Source organism: Embiotoca jacksoni, unplaced genomic scaffold (genome assembly GCF_022577435.1).
Source record: "Embiotoca jacksoni isolate LCO1_2020_lvr unplaced genomic scaffold, fEmbJac1.0.p SCAF_13, whole genome shotgun sequence".
Taxonomy (NCBI): domain Eukaryota; kingdom Metazoa; phylum Chordata; class Actinopteri; family Embiotocidae; genus Embiotoca; species Embiotoca jacksoni.
In genome coordinates this window covers 5,008,012-5,022,344 of record NW_027185263.1, presented here as the reverse complement: position 1 = coordinate 5,022,344, position 14,333 = coordinate 5,008,012, and the positions used below count along the sequence as shown (strand labels likewise).

The 14,333-nt window shown below is 39.3% G+C and overlaps 1 protein-coding gene across 3 annotated transcripts in view; it reads right to left on the bottom strand.

Moving 5' to 3' along the window:
* dpysl3 (dihydropyrimidinase like 3) overlaps positions 1 to 14,333 on the bottom strand; it is a 40,831-nt gene that overhangs the window by 6,948 nt on the left and 19,550 nt on the right. For all 3 annotated transcript variants that reach the window (XM_069145988.1, XM_069145989.1, XM_069145990.1), the window contains exons 3-12: positions 12,677 to 12,861; positions 10,501 to 10,665; positions 10,254 to 10,315; positions 9,055 to 9,135; positions 8,154 to 8,222; positions 6,926 to 7,046; positions 5,735 to 5,891; positions 4,850 to 4,991; positions 3,671 to 3,841; positions 213 to 392 (exon numbers count right to left, since the gene is read on the bottom strand). In XM_069145988.1, coding sequence (XP_069002089.1) covers positions 213 to 392; positions 3,671 to 3,841; positions 4,850 to 4,991; positions 5,735 to 5,891; positions 6,926 to 7,046; positions 8,154 to 8,222; positions 9,055 to 9,135; positions 10,254 to 10,315; positions 10,501 to 10,665; positions 12,677 to 12,861 — 1,333 coding nt within the window. The remainder of the gene's footprint in view (positions 1 to 212; positions 393 to 3,670; positions 3,842 to 4,849; positions 4,992 to 5,734; positions 5,892 to 6,925; positions 7,047 to 8,153; positions 8,223 to 9,054; positions 9,136 to 10,253; positions 10,316 to 10,500; positions 10,666 to 12,676; positions 12,862 to 14,333) is intronic.

The following is a 14,333-nucleotide window of genomic DNA, read 5'->3' as shown; positions in this document are numbered from 1 at the left end:
AAAGTTCCTACGGTATATGGGTATTTTAAAACTTTATATTTTCAACAACCGAGTTGAGTTTCAAGCTGATTTTAGACCTTAAACATTATATGGGTAAGTTCATAGCAAACATCTAACAAAATGTTGTTATCAAACAGATCACTACATACTTTAAAGATAATGACCGCTGCCAAACTGTAAATAGTAAACTGAAGAGAGGAAATTCTATTTACCTGCTTCCTGGCTTTAACACGCTTGTAGGCGAAGTCAGGGAAGGCAGAGCAAGGAATGAAGCGTCCCACTCCGGAGATGACATGAAGGTTTCCATCTTCCAGAACAATCTTACCCTGGCAAATCACCACTTGTGGGGCTCCACGCAGCTCCATGCCCTCAAAGACATTGTATTCAGCAGCCTGAAGCACACGTAGGGAAATATTTGCGATATTAGTGAAGAGGGTAGACTGTTCCAATTGCTAATTGTGAGGCTCAATTACTATGACTATAATTTATGGACTATATATTATGAAAAATATATACAGAATGTATAAACTTGTATTTAGAGAGAAAAAAAAAAGTATACAATCTGAGCGTGGAAATTAAAATGTGAAAACGAATGAAAAAAAAAAAAAAATCCTAAAATAATTAAAAATATATCTAAAACAAAATCAAATCTAAAAAAATCAATTGTGTCAAAGTTTCTCAGATTGACACTGTGTTTAAGGATAACTCAATATGAAAGAAAATGGAACTAAATACAAATAAAACTGCTAAGAAGTTATAGGGCTCTGAAATAACACCCAAGTTGGAGCAAAAATTTAAACTCCAATAATTCCACTGACTGTAAAAAGAACAAAACAAAGTGGTCTTTTCAGATACTTTTCATTTCAGGTTCTCAAATTCTCCAATTTGGATCGTTATTTTGAAACATCCTAAACCTTCCCTTTAAGGACTGATTTTAAACAAGAAAAAGGGATCAGAGACAGCTGTGGGAAGATGTTTCATAATCCCTTACTCTGTTTCTTCCATTCATTATCATTCATCACCTTGTTACTTACACTTGTCTGTTTGGCATGTACTAACAGCTGCCATCATCCAGCTGGCCCCTGATGCTTTTTGTAGTACTTCTAACTTTCTTTCCCTTCCTCTCCAGTGGTTTGTTTTTCAGTTTTTTAATCCCTCAACATTTCTTCCTTGATTTATATTATCCCTGGCATTTTTTCAACCACGTTTTCTATTTATTTTCCCTTCATTTTCCTTTGTGCCACCTTTCTTTTCTTGACATGTTTGCGATCTGTGATGGTCCCCTCCCCTCATTCCATTGTTGCTTATTTCCTCTGCACACGGCCCTGTTCTCTGCTGCTGTCCAAATTCAGTACAGAACAGGACATAACTAAAAGCCTACTGCCTGCCAAGCATGATGTCATGACTCGGGCGAGTGTGTCTCAGTGTTGCTGCCCCTTCTTGTCTATGTATCCAGATATCCTTGTGTGCATCTATTCAATTTTACAATATCAACAGTAAGCAATCCAGACCAGATGTGGGCTCACTGATAACAAACTAAGACACAGCACCGTGTGGGGAGAGCATTCCTCAACACAGTGTGCTGTTAAACAGGGACTCTCCTGTTAGGTTTGGCATCAGGCTATCCATTAAGGAGGATTTATTGGAACTAGGAGCTGCTGCACTCTTGTCCTCTCTCCTCCTTTGCTATTTCAACTGGAAGGACAACCAACAGGAAATGAAAAGGTGACATCATGATGCAAGAAGCCACTGGTCCTGGGTGGATGTACTCCACATTTAGAGAAGGCATATTATTAGTCCAGTTCTCTCCGTCTCAGTGTGTCCTGCATCTGCAGAGACCACAAAATCCCTCATCTCTCCAACAAAACAACTGCCATTAAACCTTCAGGCAAAGCAAATTTAAATCTACAAGTTTCTTTTCATCATTCCTAAAATGAACTCACACGTGTTGTTACTAAATGCATTCTTCCCCCACTCAAGTATTTCTGTAAAAGCAGGATTTGTCCCTGGCTGGTAAAGCCCTTCATTTCCTGTGTGGACACTTCCTCTGCTGCTGAGCGGTTAGTATGGGATCCTCCGATGTCTATAAAATGGCAGTCACAAGTATCAAGTGTACTGTATGAGTCTATGTGAAGCCCTTGTCTTAGACCTAGTGTGAATGAGGGAGGACAAAAAGCACCTGAAATCATAGAAACAGTTTCTCATGTTTCTACTGTAGTTTCACTTTTAATATTTAACTCAGCCGAAAGTCTAAAATTGCTATTTCATAATATCAGAGTGTAATTTCAGGAAGTTATTGAGTCACATTGCACCGACAGTTGTATACTCGTTTTATGTGGAAAAAAAAGTGACAAAATATGTACATACAAATTTCACGGAAGCTGGTGTTTAGTTGCAATTCATGTTCCGATCATTTTTCGATACAAAATGTTTTAGTGCTGCTAAACTCAGCTCAACAGACTTTGACAAAAGTAACATTACAACAGGAAAAATTCATTTTCACCATGATGCACTTTGTTAAAGGTAAACAGCGCTCGCAGAAATTAGCTCATCTTTACACTTTTGTTGCTAATCTACACCCAGGTCAATAGATTTCTTTCCAAATAATACTAAATAAAAACTCTCTTCACTGTGATCAATAGTTGTCTCCTTCAAACCCTGACAACCTTATGGCAAAAACATAGTCACAGAAAAAAATAGGAAAAGCAAAAGTGTATTGCAAAGGGTGAAGATGGACTAAATGCAGTCCATGCTGCGGCTAGCAGTTCTGATTCAGATGTTGAGCGAGACCTTTCCCATGAAATCAAATCTTCTTCCTAAGCTGTTTTCTACTTATGAGATAAGTTGTTTTCCAACATGTGGTGTGTACAGATGTCCAAAATCTCTGGAGTTTTAAGAAAGTATTTGAAATATTAGTATTTACTGTAAGAGAATCCTGTGGGATAAATTACATTGTGTAAACCCACTTTTCCAATCACGACTGTATTTTGGATGATCTGTTCCAGTGAAAGTGATATAGAGGAAGGAAATACGTCTGATTATACAGCACTTACATTCCTTGTTGATTAACTATATTCGACTGTACGGGACATTTTTGACAATATTTACTGTTGGAATGTTTTTTTGTATTTGGTTAAACTCATGGATGTGAATGATCCCTCATTTTCTAAATCACGACTTTGTCATTGCAAGGTTTTGTAGATTTAGTAGGGCTCAACTTTACATTGTGTACTGATCATGTGGCTAGTGCAGTGTGATTCAAATTAGAAGAGAAGATCCACTGAGACTTCATTTCCGTTCAGAGGAAGGGAGAGCTTTCTGGAAGCTGCTCAAAAATGTCCTCTTTCTCTTGACCCCTTCTTTTTCTTGTCTTTTGCACATAAATAGATGCAGACACTTATCTCATGTCACATTCTACTTAATAATTTTCTGAAGAAATCACACCCCATCAAACAGCATTTTTTTCACCAGCTGTTGCATTAAATCAAGTAGACCAAGTAAATTTTACTGAGAAGTTGTGCAACAATATAGTTTCACTTGTTTAAATGTTGAGCTTAAAAAACCCCCACACATTTACAGCTCAAAAGTGAAGTGAAACTGTGAAGACAAAAGAAAAAAAACAGAGATTAATATAATACGTAGAAATACAAACTTTGACCTGTGTACATACCGAGTTGTGTGTCTTGGCAGTGATGGTGCCAATAGAGTCTGTGTCCCAAATGACCAGGTCGGCGTCAGAGCCCACAGCGATTCGACCCTTACGAGGGTACAGGTTCAGAATCTTCGCGGCATTAGTGCTGGTGACGGCCACAAACATGTTCTCGTCCATCTTACCTGTAGTCTGAGAGCAAAACAAGCATATACAGGGAATAGTAAGTATTATTCAAAAAAGGGCAACTGGTTACTGCAAAATGTCATAATGGTCCCCTATCATCTTGAACCCCTGTTACTTTTGCTTCTAGATATACTTGGATATACTTGATGGCGCTCTAGCTCGATGAGATTTCGTTGAAATTCTTCTTTTAACATTTAAAAGGTACACCGTGGAGTTTTTTGTTTTTTTTAACCTCGAACACCATTATTTTCTTAATTCCGCTGATGAAATGGTCAGTTAAAAATGGCCTGATATCAGATACTATGCCCAAGATATTTAAGAAACAGTCCATCATTATGGAAGATGTCTGCGTGGTAAATATGGAGCCGTCATCAGGAGGCAAGTAGCTTAGAAGAAGACTGAAAGCAGGGCGACACAGATATGCTGACTCTGTCAAGATTTGAAAAAAAATACACCTACCAGCAGTCAGTCCAAGAGAGACTGTATTTTACTTTTTAAAGGCCCACTGACATTTTATAGCCAGCACTGCAGTCCACAGCAAAGGACAAGAATGCTGCATGTTAGTCGTATACTGACACAGTGATAATAATAAAGGACAAAGGAAAAATTAGGGTAGTGTGCTGTGTGAGAGAAAAGACAGATGTTGCGATAGAAAAGGAAGGGAGAAAGCGAAGTAGAGAAAGTGACAACATGACAGCAAAATGTAGAGGAGAGCAGAGATGTAAGAGAAAAAGTGAAAATATATATATATTTTTTAAATAGACCAGAAAGATGAGAGGGATGTAGATTTGACTGAAGATCAGAGCACAGACTGAGCAGGACAGAACAAACACAGCAGAGAACTGATTTAAAACAAAGCTATGGCACAGAAAATCAATGATTTTCCTCAGGGGAAACTGTAGAAAGCAAGCAAATCGAGATGAAAATAAAAGTCAAGAATACATTTTCATGTGCCTTTTTTACTGTCCAATTTTCATTTAAAATGTCAAAATAAATAACCTAACTAATCCTCACCACAGCTTTATCCCAGATGAGGGTCATTCTCTCTTCCACTCCGTTCACGCCCTCCGGGATCTGAGTGAAATCATCCTTCCCAATGGCCTTCTGGGCCACGCTGAAGGTACAGTGAGCACTGCCAGTCACACTTAGGTCTCCACTGGGGAGAAGAAGAGACATGGAGATGGAATTCATACCAGCACAGCAAGTTAAACAAGAAAACTGCTGCAAACACAAGGAAATCTGTTTATTTACTTTAGCAGGAGAATCAGTAAAACAGAACCAGGTCTCAAAGCAACTGAAATATGCAGCGTGCCAGAGTCTGTTTCTCCAGCACAAACCATTACTAATGTTTCCTGTTTCCATATGACGCTGTAACTCACTCTCCAGACCCAGTCCACTGTTGTGTAACCACGGTTGATTTATCTTAGGCAAGTAAGGAACTCTGAACTTTAGTTTCATGAATTAATCTAACTTTTACATAACAAAGCTGTTTGTTATTTCTCATTTTTCAGTCAAACGTAATCTTTGCACTCCTACATTCAAGCAACCAGCACAAACAAGGACATGTAAACACTGACAAAGTGGAAAAAGATCCATTTATTACAAGCTACATGTTTCCCAAGACCTCCATTAGATAAACTTCCTATGATTTAGCTTCTTTTTTTTTTTTTTTATCATTTCCTGTGTGTTAGTTTACTTACAAGCAGTGTCATTTGATGAGACAAGTGACCACGAGGCTACATGTACTGTATCCTGCCGTGCCTTTTGTTGTGTTATCTTTGCACACTACAGTAATACAAGATACAATATTACGTGAAATACTAAAACATGTTGCATCATGTCTCAACAAAGAATAGAGAGGTCGTCACCCGAGCCAGAGGGAGGTGCTATGACGCATACCTGGACAGCAGTGTGTTCAGATAATCTGGAGTGGTGGGATCAGGGCTGAGAGGAGGTGATGTTACAAAAGAAGCTGCTTTGGCCCAGTTCTTGCTCCAGTAATGTGTCCCATCAGTCCCCAGGCTGGCTGTGATTGGCTCCCCAAACACAACATTTCCTGAAAAAAAAAAAAAAAAAAAAAAAAAAGAGAACATTTATTGAAGTATCAAATGTGAAGTGTGCTAGATTAATTTTAGTGATTCTTTGCATTTTCAAAATCAGGACTCGTATCGGTTAAGCCTGATAAATTTGTCAGCATTTTAATCTCACTAAACGCTTCATCCGAGTGTTTGCAGGAGAGGAAACATGCCACCGTTGGCAAGTTGTACAAATTTCCCTTTGGCGCAGACCCAATTGAGGTTGTTATGCATGATGACTCTGTCAAGAATACATGTCTGCTCTTGTGTTTCTTCATAATTCTTGGCTCTCACATGAAGTATCAATGTTTCATGTCTATGGAAAGAAATAAGACTCAAAAAGGTCCCAAATGTGTATTACATGACCTACAAATGAAAAAGAAGATTTTGTATTTTACGTATAGATTTTTAACTTAACTTCACGTATCGGATAATTTTTGGCTTTTGAAAACTTTCCTGTGTATACAAATACATTTTGTGACACTGTTTTGCCATAATGTATGTGCTCGGATGAGTCGGGTTACATTTGCATGTAGAATTTTAAGAGTCTTTACGCTCCAAGAATAGAATCTTTTTTTCATTGTCTCAAGCAGAGCCGAGGTGTGTGTGATGTACATCTGTAGCCTCAGGGAAGACAGAAAAATCTTCTCATGATGGCATCAGTGCAGTTACTGACGTGAATTTCTAACAATAAAAAAATCTGAGACAAGGGTTAAACATCAAAGAAGTATCCAGAGCGGACAGCAAAGTAATGATTAAGAATATTCAGATCTGATGAGATTTCTTCCTGTTTAGAAGCAACTTTTTTCTACATACATGTGTTAAACAATATTCTAAAAAAGATTTGAAAGGTAGTGTTTTGTCTTATTTTACTTAAAAACGTGTATAGACAACTATTTGGGGATTATTCAAAGATAGCCTTTACTGCTACTCTATTGAAATACACAGCAAGCGAAAGCACTGCAATTTTCAGATATGCAAGTGGTCAACATCGGACAAGAAACTTGTAAAATACCTTTTTTCCGGGCCTGTGAGATGATGTCAGCAGCACTCTTGCTCATGACCCGGGTCACATACAGAGGACAGTTGGTTTGGCTGGCAATGGTGACGGCACGAAACACCGCCTCTGCCTCCAGCTACAGAACAAACAGGACATGGAGGTTTTGGCCATTAGGATTTGTTTTGACTAAACTTAAAACATAATATAACACTGTTAAAATAATGAATTGAAACATTTCAAACTGGAAACCTTAAGGAATTATTCAGCCACCTTGAATTAGGGTCATTAAAAGCAAATTTTATGACATCAGCAAAGAAATGCTAAACTAATTTCCTAACTGAAAGACTTTAGAAACATTTTGAACACGTGTCCTCCATAGAGCGCGCCTTGTATTTTAAATTGAATTACTGTATTTCTTAAATGTCCATTTCTACAGTACTGTGTGTGAACATCAGCTAGCAAGAAATATTAATGACTTTCAGCACAAAACAGTGAAAAGTTTCCAGTAGAGCACAAACTTCCAGATGTGATGATAACTTTCTTCCACATGTTTTTTTGTTTTTTTTTACTTTGTAATGTGACGCAAACACAAGCTGATAATTGTTCTTCTCGTCCACAAGCTCAGTCTGGATCCAATAACCAATAAATTAAAACCAAACAGGACACCAGACACCGATTTAAAAAAAAAAAAAATAATAATAATAATAATAATAATTCAACTTGGCCTCGGCTCAGTCAAACTGTTACCAAGTTTTTAATTTGTTAAGACTCCACTTAACTGCATGACATTATGATACTGGTGGCAGAGCATCACTCCACTGCACCACAGAGTGGGAAATCCCAATCAAGCTAAAGGCAGACAATTTGCTGAGTTGAAAGCTTGGCTTTGATTTTGCTGTTTGTTGAAGAAACATAAGCAGAAATAATTGGGGGAACCAGAGAATTTTCACCCAGCGCCTCTAATGCGTCTGAAACCACATGCACGTAACGAAAAAAAAATTGTGAGGACCAGTCCAAAAACGTCATGGAGGACGATACGAGTGTGTGTATGTAGAGCCTTGTTTGCACTGCGGAAGGTTTTTTTGTGCTCTTTTATGTCTTCAGATTTATTTCTCATTTTAAATAGAGGCAAAGACCAAGATGGCTGTACATTTACAGTACGTATATCACGCAGCTAAAATGTTATGTACTGAGTTTATATGGATTTGTGTTCAGTGCGTGAGTGATATACTATATACTGTACCTCTTCTGGCCTGCTCAGCACATGTCCCTCAGGTCCAGTGATTCCCATCTGCAGCATCCGGGTCTGCTCCTGTTAAACAAACACCCAAAACGTTGGCAGTTAGCTGCTCCGTTCATGAATAAACTACATGCAGAACTATGCAAACTATGAATTTTACATCTCTACAGAGATGTAAAGTGAATTTTATATCTCTACAGAGAAACTGAAGTTTAAATCTCAACCTCAAGCTGGCATTTAGTGATCAGAAGAGGATCTGCAGATTTATTCAGTTTGGCATGGGTTTCAGCATTTACCCATGATGGCTGTCACTTGATTACAACATATGCTCTGTAACAGCATAGCACACAAGTCTGACCGAGGCGTCTCTGTCCCAGGAGGTTCAAAGTAAAGGACACAACATAATCCGGGAGTTCAAACATTGTTGCTCCTACAGCTGATGAAAATCAGACTCCTTCACAGTCCCCATTACAGACTGGATAGGAGAGCTGGGACTTGCGATGAATTAGATCCAACATGCACACACTGATGGAATCCAGACATCTGGAGCTCTGACTAATACCGACTCTCTCAATCCACCAACTATTAAGGTTGATTCACTTTCATTTGTCCGCAATACAACACAGCCCTGTATAAACTACACACACACAGATAACTGTCCTACAGGAAACACTTTAGTACTCCCGCACATCAGTGACAGTGTGTTTAGTCTGTAGGGGGTGAAGATGCACTGTGATAAGACTAGAAAGGGAAACTGAAGTAAACTAAACTAAAATAACTCTCACATAAACAAACAAAAAAAAACATTGGCAATGAGACAAGTAATTGCAGAGACTAGTAAAGAAAATGAGGCAGAAGAAAGAGAGAAATGGGTGTCTGTTAGTTTATTCATTTTTATCATTACCTCAGCAATGATCTCGCCATTTTCAGCATGGACCTGAGCAATGCCTCCCCTCTCTGCCAAGAAGGTAAAGATCTCATAGAGCTGCAAGAGAAAGAGACAAACAGGGAAATTACAGTGGCACTTTTTTTTTTTTTTTTTTTTGTATTTAAAATCCTGCTTAGCTGTTTACACAAGAACAAGAAACTCCTTTTTAACTCTGGGTTCACCCATAAAAGAAGCCCACAATTTACATTGTGTGCACCAACGACACACTGCAATTAGTGTGTGTGGTCTCTAGAAATGGTGAGACTGGTGTGGGATGAGCTGCAGTTGTTATGTTCCTCAGTGAGCTGCATGACATCAGTTTTTTAAGCTGGACGGTTTCAGTTTCCTTATGTGCTCCTCTGACCAATCAAATTAGCTACAGCTGCATGAGAAACATTCAGAGTCCTGCCTCACACTGTCTGAGATTGTTTTTTTTACAAGAGAGTCATAGTATACATCACAGGCTACAGTTTACATAAGGACAGTTGGAAATCTTGTGTATCACTGAATGCCAACTAATGATCATTTACTCACTTTCATAAACACTGTGTTGAGCTCAGAGCCAAGCCATTACAATCTTTTCAATGTTTCTCAACAAGTCAGCAGTGACTGATTTATATTGATTGCAAATGCAATTGACTGCTTGAATAGAATAATAGGGTAATAGGTAAATTACACACTGAGTGAAACCAAGATAAAAACCACACCATGTTTCGGATTTCTAAGGAAGCCACACCGGCCACAAACCATTTTTAAGACAAAGTCTGTATCTTATCCAAACAGTATGTACACTGAAACAGGTTTTGCTAGCTGTTTTCATTTCTCCTGTTTATTCTGGCCATGAAGAGATTCCTTCCTGATGTGTTTCCTGTGTCATGAATGAGGGACAAAAGCAACAGTTATTGTTCTGTGCACAGCTAATATTAGGCTTTCAGTTGTTTGAAATAGCAAAATCAAGTGGAAAACCTAATAAGCTACAGTCTTTTTTGAGGAAAAAAATACCAACTTTGCATCATCAGAGACACAGTTTCCTCGCTGAGGCGCAGTGGAAGGATAGTAACAGCAAAGTGAGGCCTCACAATTTTCACAAAGGGGATCTCTGGATTTCGTCAAGGATGTAGAAAAAATGTGAACCCATCTTTTTAAAGCGTGCATGATATGAAAAGTTATTGTACCTCACTGTTGCTCATCTGGTAGTAGTCCTTGTAAGCCATGTAGACCTGGAACGAGTTCACGCCTGTAAAAAATGAATAGAACATAAAGAAGAAAACATGATAAATGATACTTAAAAAAAACACCAAAAAAAACAGGGACATTGTTTTGTAAATTTAAAATTTTCTAGCTTTATTTCATTAGAAGTTGTAACTTGGGAACTCCAACACAAACACTTTGTAGATGTCACATTTTGCCATCACAGCCCACCTTTCTCCTTGATGAGATTGTCTACCTCCTGCTTCACACTGTCGTTCCAGTGGGTGATGTCCATGTGGAGAGAGTAGTCGCAGCAGGTTTTCTCATCAGCCCACTGCCTCCACTGGTCATAGGACTCCATCAGGCTGGTACCAGGTTCTGGGATCACGTGGTCCACTGGAGTAATTGGATGATAGAGGAGAGAGGATAGAAGGATGAAGAGATGAAGGGAGCGTGAAAGGAGAGGTTTGTAAGGGGAAAAGGGTTTGTCAGATGGGAAGAGGAGGGATAGCAGACGAAATAAAATGAATAGAGAGAGAAAGGAGTGAGAGAGTGAGGTGGGGATAGTCACACATAGGGAGGTCATGATTTGTCTGCTGGTGTTTCTACTGGCCTGTCTACTTTGAGCAGGGCAAAAACTCAGACAGACAGCTGATTATGCAAGAAACACGATACAGGGACAGCCAGTGGGGACAAACCTTGTTCGATGTCACATTACATTCTGTACAATTTTATCTGGGTGTTTGTGTCCTTGAAAAGAAAATGGGGAGACTTCAACTGCGGCTGTATCCGACTTTAGTATTTGTTTATGCAGCATGATAATTTTTTCAGTCAGGTGCAAGCAGCAACCAACTATGATGTCACCATCTTGCTAGTTTGGAGCGGTTTGGAATCAGAAGTGACCATATTTAGACGGGCTGGGGCTGGGGCCGGAGCGAGCGGTGGATCTGACTCGATCTAATTTGAAACCTGACGATACTACGTCCCGCCCACGATAGCGAAATCCGAACTGCACCACAGGCCTGTCAATCAAACAGACAACCCCCCCCCCAAAAACACAAATTTGTCGGCTTATTTTCTAATTAATGACGGGGTTATTTCCAGATGGACCACCACAAAACGAATAAGGAAGAGTGACTTTAGCTAGCAAAACAGAAATAACTCGTAGACAAAATTTGTTGACTTCGATTTTCATGATAGAAGTTGAATGGGAGTCAATGGAGCCGGAGGCTTTTTGGAGCCGACCTCCAGTGGCACTCGGTGGTATTGCAGCTTGAGGCACTTCCGCATCTGCCACATTTTTCAGACCCGAAAACTACATCCACTTTTATACACAGTCTATGGTCAGGTTCTTTGGTGAGTTTAATAGTAAGCAAATTATATAACTTGAAAAAAATGCAGGTTGTGCAGCATGTATTAGCCCGAACACATAATTACAAATATAATATTTAAATTTGCATGATTTTCTGAGAGTACATGTTTGCCTTTGTGCATGCATGTAAAGTGGATATTCACAGTCTTTTGTGTCTGTTTTTAATGAAAGTATTTATGGCCACATTACATCCTCACTGTACACAACAGTGTCACTGTGCACAAAATATCTGGCTCCATCTAACTCCCGTTATAATAAAATAAGGCCTCCTGCTGGCTCGCCACCTGACTGGCGCCTTTATCTCATTAAAGACAACCCAAGCTGCTTATGCCAAAAGGATAAAGCTGGAACACTGTGATGACACACACATACACAAAACCCCTGACAAAAACACAACATTATTATTTCCTTTCCACCATCTGAACCACTTTTTTGTTCACCATCACTCAAACACAACATCATCTGTTCGTAACGACAAGCATATACAATGCACACAAACAGACACAGTACAGATTTCCACTTTCTCACACATCACCCCCTGGAATATAATCCCTCTATGAATGGAGGCGATGAATAGAGTTTGCTACTGTAGCACGCCTGTTAGTGACTCTGTCTGTTTGAACACAGACCCACGCTGGCAAACAAGCTGCAGAGCAGCAGCCAGCTCAAAAGAAGTTAACGGTATTAATGAAACGGTTGCATCTAGCAGCTGTTGGTTGTGGTAGCGTCTTGTCTCTAAGTTACACAAACACAAACATATAAAGCTATACTCTACACAGACAAGGATGCAGGCACACACTGGTGCCCTATTTCCATGGTGACATTGTTTAACCCTTTTCCTCTCACCATTCCTGCCCTGTACACTTAATCTTTTGTATAGTCCTCTTTTGGAGAGCTGCCCATAACAGTTTAAAACTGCTTCTCATCCCTCCCTGTCTCTTTCCCTCTGGGTTTCAACCCTCCCTCCCCTCATCACAGCCTCATTTTCACTTCAGTCTTTTTCACTATGACTATGACCTTTCTGAGAGCTCTTACCGATCATGGTCGTTCCACCAGCAAGCGCAGCCTTTGACCCCTGAGCGAAGTCATCCACAGTTGTGGTTCCACGGTATGGCATCTGGAAGTGGGTGTGGATGTCAATACCACCGGGGATCACCATCTTCCCATTGGCCTCGATGGTCTTCACTCCACCAGGCACGATCAGGTTGTCGCCGATCTGCCTGTTGAGGGGAGATAATGATGTCATAAATTTGTAATACGATGTTACATCCCCCATCCAAAAAAAATATGTTTAGACTTATACATTTTTTTCCTTGACCAGTACTACTTTTGTTATACAATGGAAATGTATTGAATCTGTAATATTATATTTCAATTACTTTAAGTATTTTCCAATAATTGAGGACAACAAAGAATTTCCAGGAACTAAGACTGAATAGCAATGGGCAGAAAATGAGTATTAATATTGCAAGAATGAAATGATGTGTAAAAACAGATGCGAAACCTGTTTTAAACAGTCAATTCCTTTAATTTTACAAAACAATACAGACATCAGGTGAAAATAAAACTGTTTTAGCATCAGTCCAGCCTGACGCTTTCCAATCATGTTTCCAATTCATTTGAATAAAAACCAAAAGAAGTTTCTTAACCTAACTGACCCTGAAACAAAGTCAGCCAAGCTTGAAGCAGCACATTGTCAACACATCAACACTTCAACCCAACTGGAAAAAAAAAAAAAAGTCCTGTTGTTCAAACTTGATAGAGGAGACAAACCAGACAGACAGATAGGCATAAGCCAGTGTCTCTGAGTTTGCCAGCAGCCCAATGGTGCTGAAGGCGTCTGGGTGTTTATTATGCAACACCAGACTTTCAGTAGGTGCCTCTCTCTGAGCTGCCTCACTAACGGGCAATGGGAACAAAGAGCCTATAATTGGAAAATGAAGTGGGAATGGGGCAGGGGGGAAAAGGGAGTGAGGGAGAGGACGGACTGATTCAGGGAGATACAGAGTGAGGTATTCACCCAGACCACCCCAGCCTCATCTGGTGGGGTGGAGACAGAACTGTGGACTAGACTGGCTGTTATCCCTCTACCCATTACCTCACTGAACATGACCACCAGAAACAAGTTCTCATTCTTGGTTTACAGTGTCCATGATCACGCAGTTTGTGGTCATAAATTCAATGTTTAATTGATTGCAGTTTCCGTCTTTCCGGGAAAGAGTTTATAAAGCTGTTACTTGTTATTTAGCTGGAGTTCATTTAGACTGTAATCATTGCTGTTGACTTAAAGTCTACCTCTTTTGTAAGTCACGCAACCAACTGGTGTCTCTTGTTTTAAGGTCAAACAGCATCTTTAATGTGTCATCTCCCTTCTTCTACAAATTCATACAAATACATAATTACATACTTTAATAATTAAGCTAGTCTTAATTTTTTTTTGAAATGATTAAGATTTATCATCCTAGTTTTTTCCCCTTACATTTTTGTTTATTGTGACTATTGGTCCTGATGACATTTTACTAACAACTTCTGTCTTGGGTATTTGAGAAACATGAACATATTTCCAGTAATGCATCTGTTTTTACTTTCAGTCAGACAGTTTAACAGTATCTCTGTTACAGGGTGACAGTTACACCGTTTTAGGAAAGCTGACAGAAGATTGAGGACTGAACATCTCACAAACAATTATATT